The 14146-nt window shown below is 45.5% G+C and overlaps 1 protein-coding gene across 2 annotated transcripts in view; it reads left to right on the top strand.

The window, feature by feature from the left end:
* The window catches only part of LOC108937948 (semaphorin-5A-like), a 68114-nt gene extending 54362 nt beyond the window's left edge, over nt 1-13752 (top strand). For both annotated transcript variants that reach the window (XM_018758193.2, XM_018758194.2), the window contains 7 exons: nt 1067-1292; nt 4941-5150; nt 7037-7207; nt 8210-8365; nt 8969-9013; nt 9174-9385; nt 12676-13752. In XM_018758193.2, the coding sequence (XP_018613709.1) occupies nt 1067-1292; nt 4941-5150; nt 7037-7207; nt 8210-8365; nt 8969-9013; nt 9174-9385; nt 12676-12795 (1140 nt within the window). In that variant the 3' untranslated portion in view covers nt 12796-13752. The remainder of the gene's footprint in view (nt 1-1066; nt 1293-4940; nt 5151-7036; nt 7208-8209; nt 8366-8968; nt 9014-9173; nt 9386-12675) is intronic.
* Nucleotides 13753-14146: the final 394 nt, after the last annotated feature.

Genomic DNA, 14146 nt, shown 5'->3' with positions numbered 1-14146 from the left:
TCCAGTAGGTCTGGGGTTCGAGTCCCGCTTGGGGTGCCTTGCGATGGACTGGCATCCCGTCCTGGGTGCGTCCCCTCCGGCCTTAGGCCCTGAGCTGCCGGGTTAGGCTCCGGTTCCCCGCGACCCCGTATGGGACAAGCGGTTCAGAAAATGTGTGCGTCTTGTAATTAATCTAATTTTTCTCTTGAGTGATTGGTTAATTAAGAGAATGAAAAATTATTTTATCTACATATAACAAGATTCCAGTCATACCGGAATTGTTTACCCCCCCTTGGCTTGTTATGCCAGGATGAATTGTATCATGTCTTGTAGCCCCCCCTCCGTGTTAATGCTGCTGACAGTGCGTTCTGATGTGTTTTCTAAGAAAAGCACCGAAGGTGCGTCGAAAGGCAGCGATCGACTTATTGCTGTTTTTACCCTGTAAAACCACGGTACGTAGTAACGAAGTAGCGCGTGTTACGTGTTCATCGGCTGTGTTCGTCATACACATTAAGACACTAATGAAGAGATATGATAGCACAATGTATTTCCCCTGGTTTTCCTTCCTAAGAGTGCCGAGATCTTTTGTGCGTAACCTTGGCACCAGCGCTCTGGCTACGATACCCGCAGGAGACATCGGACAAGTATTTAAATTTAAATGTTCTCTGTGGCAACTAGAAGGATGAACAAAGAGCACTTTTATCTCGCTTTAAAAAGTCGTCAAGTTCCTCAAAATGAGCTGCGAATTAATCATTTGGTCCGGCGTCGCCTTCCCTACCTAATGAAGCCAATATACGGTAAAAGGTTGTGTGGCTACGGCAAGGGCTCGTCGTGACCTTCCCAGACCTTCTGCTTTTTGTCGTACTGGGGAAAATTGTTCCGGGAGATATTACTGAAAATATTTGCGAGAGATGCAATGTAAAGTGAATGTAAACTGTATTGGAGCGAACTGGTTTTTTTACCCCCATAAATTCTTTCTGCTCTTCGGTGCCATTTCTTCGCATCTCAACCATCGTGATCGTCGCTCGTTGAGCCACGAATCCGGGCTCCTTTTTGATCCGGGCTTCTCCTCTCGCATGTCCGACAGGAGTACCAGCCCTGCAACACCCTGCCCTGCCCAGACCTGAAGAAGACCACCCCCTGGACCCCCTGGAGCCCCGTGAACATCTCGGACAACGGAGGCCATTACGAGCAGCGCTTCAGACACACCTGCCGGGCCCGGGTACCCGACCCAGGCCTGCTGGAGGTGGGACGGCAGAGGGTGGAGATGCGTTACTGCTCCAGGGACGGCTCCACGGGCTGTGCCCCCGAAGGTGAGCTCCGTCTCTAGTCGGGATGGTAGCGGCGCTGGAGAGCTGGAAATGGCGGGAAACATCCCGAAACAGCTGGAAATGGCGGTAAACGGCCGGAAAGATAACTCGCCGCCTCCCTGCCGCTTGAAACGGATACAAAATGAGGTGCAGTTTCTGAAGAACATGCATGTGACACATATCAGTTGGGTTTGACGCCTCATGTTAGCTCGCCGACTGTCTGCGAACAAGTCAAAATGAAAACAAGCTGCGGACCGGTGTTTCGCCGAGCGTAATTTTTTCCGTTCGCGCCACGGTAACGATCTGAACTTGTACGTTTCTCAGCTAAATTTGATCTCGTCCGTTTCCTCAAGACCACGTCAGGTCACAAAGGTAAGCGGAGACAGCGCCGCGGCGCTAAAGCGAAGGTATTTTTTCGACACTTTCCCCTTGGGTGGTTTCGAAAGTCCTGTCTTTGATGCCACTGCTGGTCCCCAGGGTACGGACGCAGCCCTGCGAGCTAAAGGTTGCTGGTTTCGGTCCCTTTAACGAAAATGACCAAGCTAATATGCATCTAGTTGCTACCGTATCTGGTTTCGTGATTTGATCTTCTCTCGTTTTGTCGCTATAAATCGTTAAAGCTTTTATTCGGAATGCGTGCGGTCGTGGGCGTGGACAGGTGAAGTTCCCGTGACAAAATACTTCGATTCAGCTGAAGATCCTGCTTTATCGATGCGAGCCCGGCAGGCCGAAAGGAGCCGTGAAACCGTCTGCGCAAATACTGTTCGTGAGGGTAGCTGCAGTAAGTTCTCGTAATTTAACCCTCACGTAGGGTAGTATTTTTCATCGTCTCGCCCTGTGCCCCGGAAGCCCTTTGTTTTATCGTGCGGCTTGTCGGAGGTAGCAGAAAGATCCAGTCAGTGGTTGTGGATGAGGAGGCACCAGGGTGTTTGGGGGAAGCACGCTTGAGTGGGGAGTATTCGCCTAGGTGAACATCAATGGTTTGAGTTTTGTTGTCACCTCCATATGCTGATGTGGTGTGTTGGTTGGTTGTTGGTGGTTGATGTATGGTTGGGGTGGGTTTTTTTTTTTGTGGGTGGAGTCTCTGGGATGGCACTGTGGGCATGGAGGGGGGTGGGTCTGGGACGCCAGATCTCGCCGTTGAGCCTTCTGGAGGTGTCGTGGGCTCAATTCAATGAAACATCAACGAAGGAAGGTGCCCACTTGACAACCCCAACGAAGTGCACGCGGTGGCTCCCGGCAAGGAGGATGGTGTTTGCCCATGATGTGGGCTGATTTTTTTTTTTTTTTTTTTTTTTTTTTCTTGTGAAGGGAATTGTTTGGCGGGGTTTTGGGAGGGATGGAATATTGCGGTGTGGTTGGTTTGTGTCCAGCCCCCCTTGATTTTGACACGAGGGGTTGAACATCTTTCCCTGCGTATTATTGTATGACATGCCTGCACTTTATACGACGCACCTGATTCCGGTGAATGACACAGATTGCGTTGCGGACGCAGATGAACACGAGTGCTGTAGGAGAAGAACTCGATTCTGTCAGTTTGTCTCGGGGGGAAGGAGGGCAGAACGTAGTAGTTTGTTAAACTGCTGCCAATTTTGAACCAGGCTTGAAATTAGAGTTCATTGGAAGTCACTTTGGAGAGAAATAAATAAATGTAAATGTAATTCCGTTGCCAGTCTCCGCTGGCCTTCCGAAGTCCTCCGTCAATTGTTGAACTGGAATACAAGCTTCCCCCACGTAACAAATACTTATATGATGAGAACGCGCACGTACAAACAAATTATTTGTACCCTGAAAATTCACACAGCAAGCTGCTAACCCAGATGTGACGCGAAAAGGCATTTCATTTCCGAACATGAGCCTTGGTGATATTAAGCAGTGCATAAAATTATTGTGTTTCCCTTCTTTTAATGACTGGTTTTAAAAGTAAAACTTTACACCGAGTTACATAATTTGATGGCTTCAGCTGAAAATCGCTTTTTTCACACTCGCCAGCGCTTTTATGGCCACCAGTCAGCATGTCTTCCACATTCTCCGTCAGGAATGTATACACTCTCTCTCACACACACACACACACATTGGCTGAAGCCACTCGCCCCATACGGGGTCACGGTGAACCGGAGCCTAACCCCCGGCAACACAGGGCGTAGGGCTGGAGGGTGAGGGGACGCACCCAGGACGGGACGCCAGTCCATCACAAGGCACCCCAAGCGGGACTCGAACCCCAGACCCACCAGAGAGCAGGACCTGGCCAAAACCGCTGCGCCATTGCACCTCCCCCGTATACACTCTCATTTTTCATAAACTGACGAATACTATGTGATTTTATTTGTGTTCCTTGGCCAGCAGCTTCCAGTTTTACTGGCATGGGCAGCTGGATATTTTTAAGGAGTAAAGGTTCATGCTCAGCACTACAACAGCAGGGGTCCACCTGGGACTTGAGCTGGCGACCTTCTGGTTACAAGACAATCCTAATCCACCGTGTTACCTGCTGTGCTCGTGTGACGCGGCTGCCGCCCGAATTCTCACCTTTCATTTCCTGTTCCTCCAGCTGCTTCTTGTCTGGTAACTTTGTACCGCTTATCTCCTGTTTCCCAGTGCGCTATTAATACCAGATCCTGCTGAGCTGTACCGTGTCCCTCCCCTGCATCCACTTCTCCCGCTTTGTTTCTTTTCTCGAACCTGCTACCTGCCGCTTGCAGCTCGAAAGCTTGTGCCCCCCTCCTCCGTGTTCCCTGCTGCACAACGTGATCACTAATGCTTCATACATCCATTTAGCGAGGGGCAGTCTGCTGAAAGAATATAAAACATCGTGATTAAATTCCTTTGGTGTGCCAACCTACAGCAGGAGATCGAAATCCAAGATTAATGTTAAGACTGAAGTTTGAACGAGCAAGTGTGTGTCTGTATATATACACGCTGGCTTGTATATAAATATATATATATTATATATAAAGTCTATCATAGCCTTAGGCTGTTTCTGTTGAGTTCGCAGCCAGGTAGGTCATTATGAGCACTTCAGAGCCGAGCAGTGAAATTCCCAGCATGCACCTCCACGGAACACACGCGCTAGTGAGCACAGGGGCGTGTGAGGCCAGGGCGCTTTTTTTCACTACCCTGTTTCGGGGCCTTGGATGTTAGTGACCCGCTCCAAACTCACGGGGTAGGAATAAATCACAGAACTTTGTTGCCCGTCAGAGGGCAAGTGGGGGTGGGGGGTTATGGGGTTTTGCCAGAATTGCTGCTCCCACTCAATTAACAGGCAGTGCTTGGCCTCCTGGGGGCACCTAGGGCCACCGTTACGCCAGAACAATACACAAGGTGAACTTGTGGTCAAGGTGAGCAGGGCAGGAGTGCCAAGGACCCTACGATTAATTTCAGCTTGGTGCATATTACTCTCTGCGAAAAGGGGTAACTGCTGCCACGATGGTGTTCAAATGGAATATTCCAGAGAATATTCCATTCTCTCCACGTTTTTCTTTTTTTTTTTTTTAAATTTAAATTCTCCCTTTTCTATTTTTACAATAGTCTTTGCTTTATACAAGGACCGGTTTCAATAAATACCCTGTCATGATTTCAAAGCAGAGATAAAGTTACGTAAGATGTAATCAGATGCTTTTTACTTTTTGTCTTTCCCATCAATTATTGCTCTAGGAGACCCCTTGCGCTCCGGACGGATGACGACTCACTTCCTCAAAGGGGGCTGGTCGGCCTGGGGTCCCTGGTCCCAGTGCAGTCGGGACTGTGGACGGGGGATTCGCAGCCGAAAGCGTGCTTGCAGTAGCCCGGAGCCTCGCCACGGTGGCGTGCCCTGCCCGGGTCATGGCCTGGAGTACCAGGAGTGCAACATCACACCCTGCCCAGGTTGGCTCTCCTCCCTCAACTTCAACCTCAGCCCTCGGTTCTGGTTGACCCTCCTTGCCGAACATCAGCCTCTGGTCAAGTCAGCTCCTGTCGTTTTCCAGCAAGTCAGGTCGTCTTTACATTTGATTATGGTGGTAGACACACTACAGTAGACCACTTAGAGTCATTCCCACATTTATGTAGCAGATCAGTGTAACACACACACAAAGGGCCATTTAGATTGCTCGGTTCACCTGAAACACATTTTTTGATCGTGGGAGGAAAACGGCATTCAAAGGAAACATACATCAACTCAGGAAGAACGTGCAAACTCGACCTGGACAGAGCTGGGGTCAATAATGCATCCAGTTAGAGGGTCCGGGCGCCGTACTTCACGATGCACCGTTTTGCTGGTTGAGACGCAGTATTGACTCCAACGGATGTTAAAGCATTTAAATGCTGAGTGAGAGAGTTTGGAACCAACGCTGAACTCAGTCCGCAGTCGGACTCCAAGGCGTAAACGGATGGCACAGCTTGTTGTACGCTGCTGCTGTCAGTTGCATTGGGTGAGCTTCATCCCATCTGACCCTGGGATTTGAACCCAGGAAGGTAGCGGCTCTGACCACTATGCCACCTGCTGCCCTGGTACTGCTTCCTCATCCTGACCGCTTTCGTTCGATCCACGGAGCGATTGTTTTGCCCGGTGCTGTGGAGTCAGAGTCGTGGAGTCAGAATCGGAGTTGGAAGCAATTATTGGGTTACTGGAGTCATAGTCAGTAAAAATGTACCGACTCCCACTAAATGTACCCCGTATGGTGGCGTATAAGTCGATCGGGCGTATAAATCGACCCCAAAAAATTAGAGGTGTAATATAGGTTAAGGCCTATATTCGCCAGATAAGTCGACCCCCAAAATAATGTGCAACTTTCGGGGAGCGCTGTGGAGTCACAGGCAGTTATTGGGTTACTGGAGTCGGACTCATTTACATTTACATTTATTCATTTAGCGGACGCTTTTGTCCAAAGCGACGTACATCTCAGCAAAAGTACAATTTATGCATTATATTAAGAGAAAGACATAGCTGCAGACACGTGACTCAAGCAAACCTAGTTTACCTACCACTTGCTGCACCGAGGTTCATCGTTTGAGTAGGTGCATAAAACACAGGATAGACAAATGCTGATACCCTCCTACCAATTTCTTTTTTTTTTTTGTTTTTACATAAGATACACAAAGACAATGCCAGAGTAGTGGTTGAATAAAGGCTTATCTGGGGATGCTCATGAAGTTACGGTGCATGAACTTTTACGCCACACATGAGCTGGAGAGATCTTGGACGAAGTGGGTTCGGAAAAGGTGAGTTTTCAGACCCTTCTTGAAAGTAGACAGAGTTTCCGCAGTTCTGAGTGACAGGGGAAGGTCGTTCCAACACAACGGAGCCAGAATCGAGAACCTCCGCGCTTTACCTTTCGTGCGCGGGACCACCAAGCGGACTCAAAGGTTTTGTGTACCGACTCCACAGCCCTGGTTTTGCCCGCTTTAGCTTTGCACGCCGACCTTTTGCGGTTACTGTTTAGCACCTGCTAGATGGGCAGTGGGAGAAGTGCTGCGTGAAATGCACCACTCCAAGGGCCATTATAAAATGATAATCTAGTGTGTTGATCATTTACTTTTTATGATTTTATTTTGAGATTTTATAGGGGTTGATACACGCTGACTCGTAAAGGGGGAATTGCAGCATCTAAGCTGAGCTGACACTTATCGCATTGGACACGTAGCTCGCCACAGAGACACGGTGCCACCCCACACCCTCCCCCGTTTTGCACCTTGTCTCCTGCAGTCCTGCTGTAATACACCTTAAGAATGCCTTACACCAGCAGTCTGTGAGGTGTCTCTCTGCTCCACAGTGGATGGGAACTGGGCCTGCTGGTCGCCCTGGACCAGGTGTTCAGTGACCTGTGGAGGAGGCCACTACATGCGTACGCGCACCTGCAGCCGCCCCACACCTGCTTACGGGGGGGACATCTGCCTGGGTCTGCACACCGAGGAAGCCCTGTGCAACACCCAACCCTGTCCAGGTAACACAGCACATCCAGCCCTTTCCAGAAAACACAGCACATCCAACCCTTTCCAGAAGACACAGCACACCCAACCCTGTCCAGGTAACACAGCACACCCAACCCTGTCCAGGTAACACAGCACACCCAACCCTGTCCAGATGACACAGCACATCCAACCCTTTCCAGAAGACACAGCACACCCAACCCTGTCCAGGTAACACAGCACATCCAACCCTGTCCAGGTAACACATCACACCCAACCCTGTCCAGATGACACAGCACATCCAACCCTTTCCAGAAGACACAGCACACCCAACCCTGTCCAGGTAACACAACACACCCAACCCTGTCCAGGTAACACAGCACATCCAACCCTGTCCAGAAAACACAGCACACCCAACCCTGTCCAGGTAACACAGCACATCCAACCCTTTCCAGAAAACACAGCACACCCAACCCTGTCCAGGTAACACATCACACCCAACCCTGTCCAGATGACACAGCACATCCAACCCTTTCCAGAAGACACAGCACACCCAACCCTGTCCAGGTAACACATCACACCCAACCCTGTCCAGGTAACACAGCACATCCAACCCTGTCCAGGTAACACAGCACACCCAACCCTGTCCAGATGACACATCACACCCAACCCTGTTCAGGTAACACAGCACATCCAACCCTTTCCAGGTAACACAGCACATCCAGCCCTATCCAGGTAACACAGCACACCCAACCCTGTCCAGATAACACAGCACACCCAACCCTGTCCAGAAAACACAGCACACCCAACCCTGTCCAGGTATTTCTGCATAAAATATTTTCTGTTTTTGGTTGCCATGTGTTTCAGGAGCAAAAACAAGACACAAAAATGTAGGAGGATACAAGCACGATGGTGTAGATGGGAGTCCTGACCTGAGTGTGTCAGTGTGAGGATAGAAACTGGGTGTTTCTTTTCAGCTCTTTATGCCATTTATCAGCAAAGCTGTGTATGTGTGTGTCCTTCACGTTGCGCCCCAGAGAGCTGGTCAGAATGGTCTCCATGGTCCCGCTGCGACTCGGTGGGGGTGCAAGTTCGACTTCGCCATTGTGATGTTCTCTTCCCCACTGGAAACCAGTGCTCAGGGAACAGCACTGAAAGCAGGCCTTGTGTCTCTGACTCCAACTTCGTCCCAGGTGACCCGTGCGTATGCGCGCGTGCGCTCGCAACATTGCGTTAATGCACAATGATTCCTGAGGATTAAATAGCTCTCCTGCTACTGCTGCACATATTTCTATTGATATTGATGAATATTTAACGTTAATACATCCGTGATGTGTGTACAGAACATCACAGTAGAAGAACGGAACAGTTATTTCCATGCTGAAAATGAAGAGGTTCTCTTCCAGCGAAAACATGAATTCATAATGCAAATTGTCTGACACAGATAAGAGATTCTTAAATCCAGATATTTGGTTTCTCGAGAAATTTCGGTGCTTTTGAGTGTACTGTACAGATCTGATAATAGGAAACGTTTCCTTTGTAATTACTGTTTTGACATCGTCCTGGGGTTTGTTAGAAAAGTGAGGTTAATTAAAAAAGCTCACAAGAAAAGTCTGTGCCAAGAACACTCTGCACTTCCCATAACTTTCTGAAGGCACTAATTTCATCTACAGTGACTTTTATTTTATTTTAATGGATGGTTTTTTTTTTTTTTTTTTTTTAAAAACTTTTGTTTCGCTGGTAATGAAAAGGTGTCCTTTTCCAGTTTTTTTTTAAAAATTTTCTTTCTTTTCCAGAGATATCTATTGCTCGGTCCAGTCACGAAGAGAGAAGATGCGAAGGTAATTTATTCTAAGGGAAATGAACTGCTGAGTTTCTGATTTATTGCATTCTTGGTCAACAGTAAACTTGAAGCTATGATGTGTTATGAACATATGTCTCATGAATTGAAAGCACTGTAATGCGGGGATGTAACATACTGTGGTGTGTTGTATGACACAGACTTCAGCTTGTTCCACATGGTTGCCGTGGGCCTCAGCAGTTCCATCCTGGGCTGCCTGCTTACCCTCCTGGTGTACACGTACTGCCAGAGGTACCAGAAACAATCACATGATGCCACAGTCATCCACCCGGTTTCCGCTGCTCCGCTCAACACCAGTGTGACCAACCACATCAACAAGCTGGACAAGTATGACTCTGTGGAGGCCATCAAGGTCAGTCCTTGGAGATGTACTATGTGAGAGCTAAAAGAAGGCTGGTTTGTGGCTTCACTCGAGGAACATGCCAGTATCGTTTTATTGCTTACCTTTGGTACGATTTGTCTGCACGTGACAATACTGCAGGTGCTTGGATATTTGAATGACCAGATAGTCCAGTGCATCAAAATTACCCTTCCTTTTTACATGTTTTCCAGAATTTCAAAAAGACAAGTCAAAAAAAGGTTAGTTAATTGATCCAAAATTGTTCAGTTGGTAAATTGAAATCCAAATTGTTAAAAAAAAATCCCTCAGTTGAGATATCTGAAGTTGTTTTAAAGCATTCAGCTCTGAATATATAACAAAAACATTTGTGGAGATGCAGAATTGGAAGGAATTGCCTCCTTTTTGCAATTAAGATCATTGGACATTTTTCTTCCTAGTGAGATACTGAGCTAAATGAAATACAGTTACTTTATTTGAATACTTTGCATGATTTGCAAACATGCAGCACTAAATACACAGCAGCAAAAATGATCAATTTGTCGAAATAAAATAACAGGAGTACTGTCATCTGTACTAACTATACTACATACATCTATGCTGTCATCCGTCTTTATCATTTATTAAGGCACTGGATACTAACAGTTTTAATTTATCTCAGCTTAGGCACATATTGGAAATAGAGAAATTGAGCTCATTTTGCTGATGTGTACAGCTGACCCAAAGACAGCAGTTATTCAAAAACCAATCTATAAAATGTTGGTTCAGCATGAAAAAAAAATTATACTTATTTTTGTATTTATTTATTTAGCAGAAACTTTTCTCCAAAGTGACGTAAATCTCGGGAAATAACACGACAGTGCATCACACCAGCAGAAGGAGAGATTTGGATGCAGACGTGATTCTTGCATACAGTTGGTTTTTTCATACCATGGTACAAAACAGTGTACATTAGATGAGTCGTTGCATATAGTTTTTTTTTTAAATAAGTTATTAAACCCATATCAAGCACATAAGAGATCGGCAGAAAAAATGGGTCCGAAAGACAAAAGTTTAAGACCCTTGTTGAATGTTGAGAGGGATTCAGCAGTTCTGAATCACAGAGGGAGGTCATTTGAGCACATTGGAGCCAGAACTAAAAACTTTTGTGCTTTTGATTTTGGTGGAGGAGCGTAGCAATTTGGATGTGTGAGAGATAGATAGATAGATACTTTATTGATCCTAAGGGAAATTCAGTTGTACACAGCAGCTGGTACAGATACAATACAAAGCAATACAAAGGTCCTGTAGGTATATGGGAGCAGATCCGTTGAGGGTTTTGTAGGCTGATACCAGAGTCCTGAACTTTGGATTTGAATTTATGTAGCAAAACACATTTTTGTTTCTATTATACATTAACAACTACTATTAGTGTTTTCCTGTACATCTCCAGTGATCAAATTCAAGGCACAGAATGGGTTGGTAATTGGCACAGACCCTATACTTTACCATACTGGGCCACAGTGTTTTCTGTTTGAAGGGAAGGAACACTGTGCTCTTTAGGGTTTGGAACTTTTCCTCATTTGGTCTGTTTTTAGACAGACCCACAAAGCCTCCTCATTCCGTGTTTCAGCTTTTTCTTCTTAATTCAACAGGAATTGACTACAACCTCGGCAACGCCAATGAAACTTTTTTCTTTTTTTTCTTTTTTTTTCTTTTTTTTCCGGCCTTAATGAAACTTGAAAATGATGCACAGTCAAATTGCAAACAATACAATTTTAAATGAAAAATGTAATAACTCATTTTCATGTGGAAAAAATCCATGAATTTGACTGTCAGTTTGCATTTAGGTTCCTTCATTAGACAGCAGAGTGCATTTTCCAGCTTTCCATCATACTTTAGTTGTTGTGCTTTTCGGGACATTTCCTGTCAGAAAGAGCGTTGGAAAAAGATACTTTCAGACACCTCCTCAGTGTAGACACCAGGGATCATGTGTGGCAGACTTGTGAAAAATCCTTCTCATGAACTTCTAACCTGTCTACAGAGTCGCTCATTGCGGAAAGCGCCACCGTTCCTGACATTTTACAGGTGGTCGCATGAAATTTAGAGAAGTTGGTTTATTTTGGGCGTCTGTGCTTAAATGCAAACCTCAAATTGAATCATTTTGTTGTAAATTTTTTCTTAAAAGAGCCTCGCTGTCATCTCATGATTTCATTGTTGTAGGCCAGAATTTGGCATGTCTGCATGTTCTCCCCATGTTGTGTGGGTTTCTCCAGGATGCTCTATTGTCCTAGATGAGGATCTACCCCACATTTGCTTTGGTTTCCCAGCACTAGATCCACATCAAAACGACCTCATGTGCTTATTGAAAATGAATGGATAAAATCGTATGTTTCCCACCTTCGCTGTGCCCCTGCCATGCAGAGTAGAGCATCTCCGTTCTCTTTCTTCCACTTTTTGTTTACATCTCGCACAAAGACATACAAAGTGTAGTTGTGACCAGCTATGCAGTTCTTCAGGCTGTAGATGACGGGAACATTTTTCATAAGAAGTTTTATTGAAAACCGGAGGACAATGGCTGTCTCAGCAAGATAAGTCTCAACAAAACAAATTGAACAACTGTGCTTTTTAATAAGTAGCTGCTCGTACCCATTGTGTGATATAAATAAGCCAAGGGGTTCTTGCACAGAGTATTTAAATGGCTCATCTGTTAAATGGGCCACAAGTTATTCTCCTGAAAGCACGCAATTAATAATTAATGAAGTAACTGAAGTTTATGAAGGCTGGCGGACAGCTTCACAAGTCTGCAGAAACTGTGCTTCTTTGCAGCCAATCATCTTATGGAAGACAGACTAATAATTGAGATTTTAGAAAAGAAATAAACGTGACTAAAATAAACCTTTTTAAATTTTTGTAAATAAGAAAAAAACGAAAGCCTGATTGAAGCCACAAGTAAACACTTAATGTAAGGGCTCACTTGACCTTGTGGTGATTAAGCAAATTGTTTATAGAAAGGCTTCCAACTGACCTACGTTCAATTTCATTGATTACTGTCTACAAAGGGGTTGCACTCTGAGCCATGTGCTCATTCGTTGAGTTAGGGTTAGGGTTGGGGTGAACAATTGGGGTTGGGGTTAGGAATTAGGGTTAGGGGTATCTTAGGTCAACCCTGAACTTCACCCTATCCCCTAACCCACATCTGGTCCAATGTTCTTTTTATGGTAAGAAAGAACACGGGGAACTTAATGTCCTCAAAAAGAATCGCTGCGTTGAAACTAGGTCATTTTCCCAGTGTCGACATCGCTGTGCTTCTCTTCTTTCCCCAGGCTTTCAATAAAAACAACCTCATCTTGGAGGAGAGAAACAAATACTTCAATCCTCAACTTGCCGGAAAGACGTACACCAACGCCTACTTCTCGGATCTCAACACCTACGACGACTATTAAGTTGAGCTGTTTTGCAACGGACGGACAATTTTTGTAAGATAATGAGCGCCTCTTTTTAGTGAGTCTCTTGTTTTGCCTTGTGATTTTTTGTACCGACAGTACACGACACCTCCTCACTGTGGTTCGGTTCCTTTGAAAACCACTGACATGTCTTACACCTGATGCCAGTTAAGGGACACCAGCATTTGCTTTGTGTCTGAGAGTGGTTTGGGAGCTCTCGGATTTAGAACAGCAGTTTCTTTTTTTTAAATGTGTTTTAGTGTTGGGAGAGGGTGTAAGTTTTGGAAAAAGTGGACAAACAAGGACTGGAACATTTCTTTGGTCCCCATAAACCACCGGTGCCCAGGGCTTTACCTGGCATGACCATGTACTACATGCTGGTCTCCATTCCACCTAAGACCTAGACCATTGAGTTCAGCTGAATGTTCTCCTGAGGGCTCTTTTTTTCAGCCTCTCTGGGCCATTTGTGGTTAGGTGGAGAGCAGCACACAAGATCCAGAGCTGGGGAGCCCTGCCATAAATCCTCTGAAAGTTATTAGCCCTTTGGTGTGGCACAAGACTGCTTTTGCATGACTGAACCGGATCGGATCATTTGTCGCCTCATCGATTTTTTTTTTTTGCATGATTGGCTGCGTTCCCAAGCCCTGGACAGAGCTGGGGAGCTGTGGCAGTGCTGACCTCCCAGTGCTCCCAAGACCTCGAGAGAAGATTTGGTCTCTTTAGCCAGCTGATTTTTTTCATTTTCCTGCATCCCACATTTTTAGTCATGACCACAGTATAAAGTAATAATAAAGTATAGCTGTTCAAGTGTTCAGAAATGTCATTTTTCAGCTATTATTGTCAGCTAAGTTTTTTTTTTTTTTTTTTTGCAATTTGTCTTATTCAGGTTGCACTGTAAACCTTTGACAGTACTAAAACCCAGGATGTACATGCCACATTTCACCGTGCCCATTGAAGTGGTCCTCTGTGTTACACTAATAAAAAGAATTAACATTCATATTCTGTGAATATAAAATGCCTTTTTTGTTGTGGACATTATGTCTTTAAAAGAGAATACATTTGCAAATGTTATGAATTCCATTTCTGCAACTTGCACCAATAACTACATGTTAGATAATTCGTTAATTTTAAAAAGCTGGCAAAAAAAAAAGAAAATCTTATTCCAGATAGCTGTAGCTATCAAAGAAATTATGCATGTTATATTTTTGCATGAATTTGAGTACAAGCTATTGTGCTTATTCATGGGGTTCATTTTTTTTTTACTTTTATGTATTCTGGGGGGTGCGGTGGCGCAGTGGGTTGGACCGCAGTCCTGCTCTCCGGTGGGTCTGGGGTTCAGGTCCCGCTTGGG

Source organism: Scleropages formosus, chromosome 1, assembly GCF_900964775.1.
Source record: "Scleropages formosus chromosome 1, fSclFor1.1, whole genome shotgun sequence".
Classification (NCBI taxonomy): domain Eukaryota; kingdom Metazoa; phylum Chordata; class Actinopteri; order Osteoglossiformes; family Osteoglossidae; genus Scleropages; species Scleropages formosus.
The sequence above is the reverse complement of the archived record's forward strand: the minus strand, read 5'-3'. Positions and strand labels throughout refer to the sequence as shown.